Source organism: Arachis ipaensis, chromosome B02 (assembly GCF_000816755.2).
Source record: "Arachis ipaensis cultivar K30076 chromosome B02, Araip1.1, whole genome shotgun sequence".
In the NCBI taxonomy this organism is placed as follows: domain Eukaryota; kingdom Viridiplantae; phylum Streptophyta; class Magnoliopsida; order Fabales; family Fabaceae; genus Arachis; species Arachis ipaensis.
In genome coordinates, this window is record NC_029786.2 from 88,780,289 (window position 1) to 88,785,678 (window position 5,390).

At 39.7% G+C, this 5,390-nt stretch overlaps 1 protein-coding gene across 1 annotated transcript; it reads left to right on the forward strand.

Moving 5' to 3' along the window:
• On the forward strand, positions 1,085-3,955 carry LOC107627567. The gene is made up of 2 exons (XM_016330404.1): positions 1,085-1,192; positions 3,230-3,955. Exons 1-2 carry the CDS (start codon positions 1,085-1,087, stop codon positions 3,953-3,955), a joined length of 834 nt encoding a protein of 277 aa, XP_016185890.1.

Consider the following 5,390-nt stretch of genomic DNA (forward strand, 5'->3'; position numbering starts at 1 on the left):
ATAATATTAGGGTAGGTTAGGGTAAGGTGAAATTAAGAGCGCTTGAGCTGTTGGAAGATTTTATTTGAGTATTAAGGGTGGTTGAGCTTATGGAAGATTTTATTTGAGTTTGGTGAATGTGTTTCTTTCAATTGCATTGTATTTATATCGTTTCTTTTTGTTATGCCTATTAATTTAGTAAAATTAGAATTAGGTTTTAATTAATTACAATGTTGACTTTTATTTATTCCTTTCAAATTAGTTTTTAATGTAGTTTTACCCTGTAAATTTAATAAGTTATTTTTTTTATTAGGACGGTGTTTTTTCCTCTGAGATTAATTCGAGTTCACTTCTTTTGTAGTTTATGCAGTCATATTCTAGGTTGATTTTCTATCTCTGAATATAATGAATTGTTTAAGTTTTATTCTGGACTTACTTCTCCTATGATAAAGTTTTAGGACGGAAGTGGGAGAAAGTTGTGTAGTGGCGCCTTCTCGAAACCCTTGTTTGTTGGAAAATTATAGAGTTATAAAGGATTGTGCACTAGAACAGCTAGGATTTGATGTTTTATTGAATTTGTGTTTGTTCTAATTTATGCCTCCAGTTGTTTTCTCTGTCGAACTTTTGTTTATATTGTTTAAAACATGTTTGGCTTGTGAGAAAAGGATAATTGGATTTGGTGTGAGATTCTAATTATGAAAAAAGCTCTAAAAATATTAATAAGTTGTGTTGTTGGTTAAATTTTAAGGTGATTGTTCCAAAATCATTCTACGTCATTGTCTATGGATGTACGATAGGGATAATGTTGGACTGGTGGTTTAAAATGTGAGTTCTTTGAGGGGGTTGACGAGTTTGTAGTGTCTTCAACATAAAACCATTTAGGTCTCAAGGGATATCTAGGTGTCCGTGCTATAAGTGTCAGTTGACTAAGTGGTTAGGACCTTCGGATATAACATTTCATCTCTACTGTAATAGGCTCAAGGATGGGTATTGGATGTGGACGGAACATGGAGAAGTGGATAAGCAAGGAATTAACCAGTCTACCTCGAATTCCAATAGGTCTGAGGATTGATCAACGAGAGTTCGGGTGGTTTGAGAACTAAACATGGAAGAAATAAATTGTGAGGGTAAGCAAGAGAGATACAACGAGATGGTGCTTGATGCAATTGGTATTACCAATATGGAAGATGCTGAACAAGAGCCTAACTTGAAGGTAAAGAGATTTTATCATCTGTTAGAATCTACTACAAAATCTTTGTTCGAGGGGTGCATTCATTTGAAATTGTCTGCATGTATTAGAATGATAAGTATTAAGTTTGAGTCAAATCATACGCAAAAGTTTTTTGATAAGTGGGCCACCCTTTGCAACGAATCAATACCTGTCGGGACTACTGCCATCTATAAAAACCGTAACTAATCAACCAGTTAATGAAGTAATTAATTGTCCAAATTAGGTTCCGAAATATTAGAGTGAGAATTTGAGGTTTTAGATGTAATTTTTGGACTCAGTAGGTCTTTCTGAGTCAGAAAATGTATTTTTTGCGAAAAACCGTGAAATAGCGAACCGACAGTTGAATCGGTTCAACCGGTTCAAGTCTGCCTGGTACCGCATGAGAAAAAGTAGAAATAGTAAAAAATCTTAGAAAAATATTAGAAATGAAAAATCGGGCGTTAATTTTAAAGGGTTTGGCCCGAAGTTGGGCCAAACGTGCTAAAAACGCTAACGGGTTAGACCGGACCCAAGTTGGGCCCAAGCCCAACATATATAAGGGCTCATTAATAAACCCTTACCCTCTCACAAACACACACACCTCAGAAATTGAAAGAGGTAGGGGAGAAGAGATTGAGCACTATTCATCATCATCTTCTCTAGCTCATATCTTGAGCTACGGAGCTCCGACCGTCGCACCGTTTGCGGCTACACGTTTCTTGTAAAGAGCTCTACAAAATCCATATAAGAAACTGATAAGGGAAGCTCGAAATCCTGTCAGTTCTTCTCCTCAAAATTTTGAAAATCTAGGGTTTTGATTAAGTGAGTTTTTGTGATTTTGGATATTTAGGTTCACTCTAATCCTTGCTTAGCATTGAATTTTAGCGTCCAAAGCTATTGGGAAAGGTAAGAGGCATTGAACTCTTGTGAAATTTTATTTATGTTAAGCCTTAGGTTGATTTGTGATGGTTTATGTATATATAGTTTGATTATTGTGAGTTTGGGAGCTTTTGGAACTTGTTGGTGCTTGTTGGAGTGGAATTGAAAGCTTGGATTGTGGTTGAGAGCTTGATTATGCTAAATTGGAGTCTTGGTTCATATAGGGAATCGGCCAAGGTATGGTTTCGATTTCCTCTATGTAGTATATAATATTCATAGACACTTAGGCTAGTGACCCATATGATAGGTTTGAAAATTATATGTTGTTGATGATTGGTTTGGTTGATGATGTATAATGTTTGATGTTGTTGCTGTGGTTAAGTGACGAGATTGAGATATGATGAATTTGGGTGAATAAATATTGTTGACTATTAATGTGAATCATGGTTGAGTTGATGCTGAAAATTGATAGTGATGTAATGATGATTGGTGGATATGTGATATATGTGATATTGTGGTTGAGAATAAAATGTGGTAAGATTGGTGTAATATGACACAAAGGGTTGGCTTTCAGGAAAAATGGGAGTTTGGTATTGTTTTGGTTGGGTGTGGTTTGAGGATTTTGGAAAATTTGGTAAAGTGTGAATTTTGGTAAAAGTTGGTTTTTGATGAACTTTGTCTGATCATAACTTTTGCTTTAGTTTTCAAAATTTTTTGAAATTTGAAACTAAAGCTTATTAAAAACTCTTCAAAACGATATAAAGTTTATAAAATTTGAAATTTTGAAGAGGAAGTTATGATCAAACAAAAATCTGTGTTAAAATATGAAATTATGCAAAGTTGCAGAATTCTGTGATTTCTGGTATGTGCGCACGCACAGGCAGGGAAATGCGTTCTGTTTGCAGAGCTAGCACAGCTTGTGCGCGAACATACCTAAGAGGGAATTACAACCTGTGCGTACGCACAGCCTTGTGCATAGCACATGTTGGAAATGTCAGTCTGTTGGGGGCGCTAGCACAGCTTGTGTGAGTGAACAGATTTGTAAATTTTCGTATCTGTGTGTACGCACACCCCTGTACATACGCACACTTTTAAAATCTTTTTGGGCGTGCGCGCTCACACCCCTGTGCGGACGCTGATGTCAATTGGGATGTATTTCAGACGGCCTTTTATAAGAAATATTTCCCTGAGTCTGCAAGGGAAGCGAAGGAAATGGAACTCATGCAGTTGAAGCAAGGTTCTCTATCTGTGACGGACTACACAAGCAACTTTGAGGAACTCTGTAGGTTTTCTAGGGTATGTCAGGGTGCCCCAGAGACTTATGAGAGTTGGAAGTGTATTAAAAACCAAAGGGGGCTGATGGACAACATTATGACTGCTGTGGCTCCAATGGACATTCGTACTTTTTCTGACTTGGTGAACAAGGCGAGAGTGGTGGAAGAGTATGCCAAGACGGTAGCTTCGCCCAAGGAAACACACGGAGGATGTTCTAGTCGAGGACGTGTCAAGCATTTCCATCCGAGGGGTCAAAGTTTCAAGAGAGGAGGATATCCACATCAACGGCAAGGAGGCTTTAGAAAGAACAATCAGAATCAGTTTCAGTATGCTAAAGGGAGAGGAAATCAGAGTGGTTGCTTCAATTATTGGTTTCCTGGGCACATTGCGAGGGATTGCACTTGTGGGAGGAACCAGAATGCGGGTCAGGGTCAGCATCAAGGTCGTGTCTTTGCTGTGAACGCCAAGGATGCTTCCAAGGTGGATCCTTTGATGAGAAGTATATGTCTAATTGGTGATAAAATATTAATTACATTATATAATACTGGAGCATCGCATTCGTTTATTTCTTTTGCTAAGGTTGAGGAACTAAGCTTGAAAGTGTCAGATTAGCTTTTGATCTGCATGTACACACTCCACATCAGACGGTTATAACTAGGTCAGGGTGTAGGCAAGTAGGTTTCAAGCTTGAGGGTAGAGACTTCGTGCATGACTTGATCTGTTTACCAATGATTGGATTGGAGATGATTTTGGGATTTGATTGGTTGTCGAAGAATCAGGTTTTGTTGGATTGCTTTGAGCGGTCAATTCGGTTTATGCCGGAAGGAGAAAATAGAGCAGTGGTAGCTGTGGGGTATTACCTGAACTCTATAATAGTGCACTGTAGTGGGGAGGAGTGTCAGGGATATATCCTGTTGGCTGCTAACGCGTTGGGGGATGCCCAGGACTTAGACCAGATTCCGGTAGTTAGAGACTTTCCGGAGGTATTCCCGGAAGATATCCCTGAATTTTCACCTCAAAGGGAGATTGAATTTGTGATTGAATTGGTGCCGAGAGCCGGACCAGTGTCGATTGCACCGTATAGAATGGCTCCGATAGAGCTGGCAGAATTAAAGTCTCAGTTGGAAGAGCTTCTGAACAAGAGGTTCATTCGACCGAGTGTATCTCCATGGGGAGCGCCAGTTTTATTGGTGAAGAAGAAGGATGGAGGAATGCGTTTGTGCGTGGATTACCGACAGTTGAACAAAATGGCGGTGAAGAATAAGTACCCGCTGCCGAGGATAGATGACTTGATGGATCAACTGCAAAGAGCCGGAGTATTTTCCAAGATTGATTTGAGATCAGGTTACCATCAGATAAGGGTGAAGGAGGATGATATCCCTAAGACTGCGTTCAGGACGCGCTATGGACACTACGAGTTTGTGGTGATGTCCTTTGGGTTAACGAATGCACCTGCTGTTTTCATGGATTACATGAACAGAGTCTTTCGTCTCTTTTTGGACAAATTCGTGGTGGTTTTCATAGACGACATCTTAGTTTATTCCAAGATGGCAAAGGAGCATGAGGAACACTTGAGGATTGTGTTGCAAATCCTAAAGGAGCGAAATTTGTATGCCAAGTTGTCGAAGTGCGAGTTCTGGAAAGAGGAAGTGAAGTTCCTAGGTCACGTGGTGAGCAAAGGAGGGATAGCGGTGGATCCTTCTAAGGTAGAAGCAGCGATGGAATGGGAAAGACCAACGACGGTGACGGAAGTGAGGAGCTTTTTGGGTTTAGTTGGATATTACCGAAGATTTATTGAAGGGTTTTCCCGAATAGCACTGCTGATGACTAAGTTGACAAGGAAGGAGGTGTCTTTTGTGTGGACGTCGGAGTGTGAGGAAAGTTTTCAAACTTTGAATCAGAAGTTAACTTCAGCGCCAATTTTAATCTTTCCGGAATCGCATGAACTGTTCGAAGTGTACTGTGATGCTTCTTTGAAAGGTTTGGGTTGCGTGTTGATGCAACACCAGAATGTGGTGGCTTACGCATCGCGTCAGCTGAGACCGCA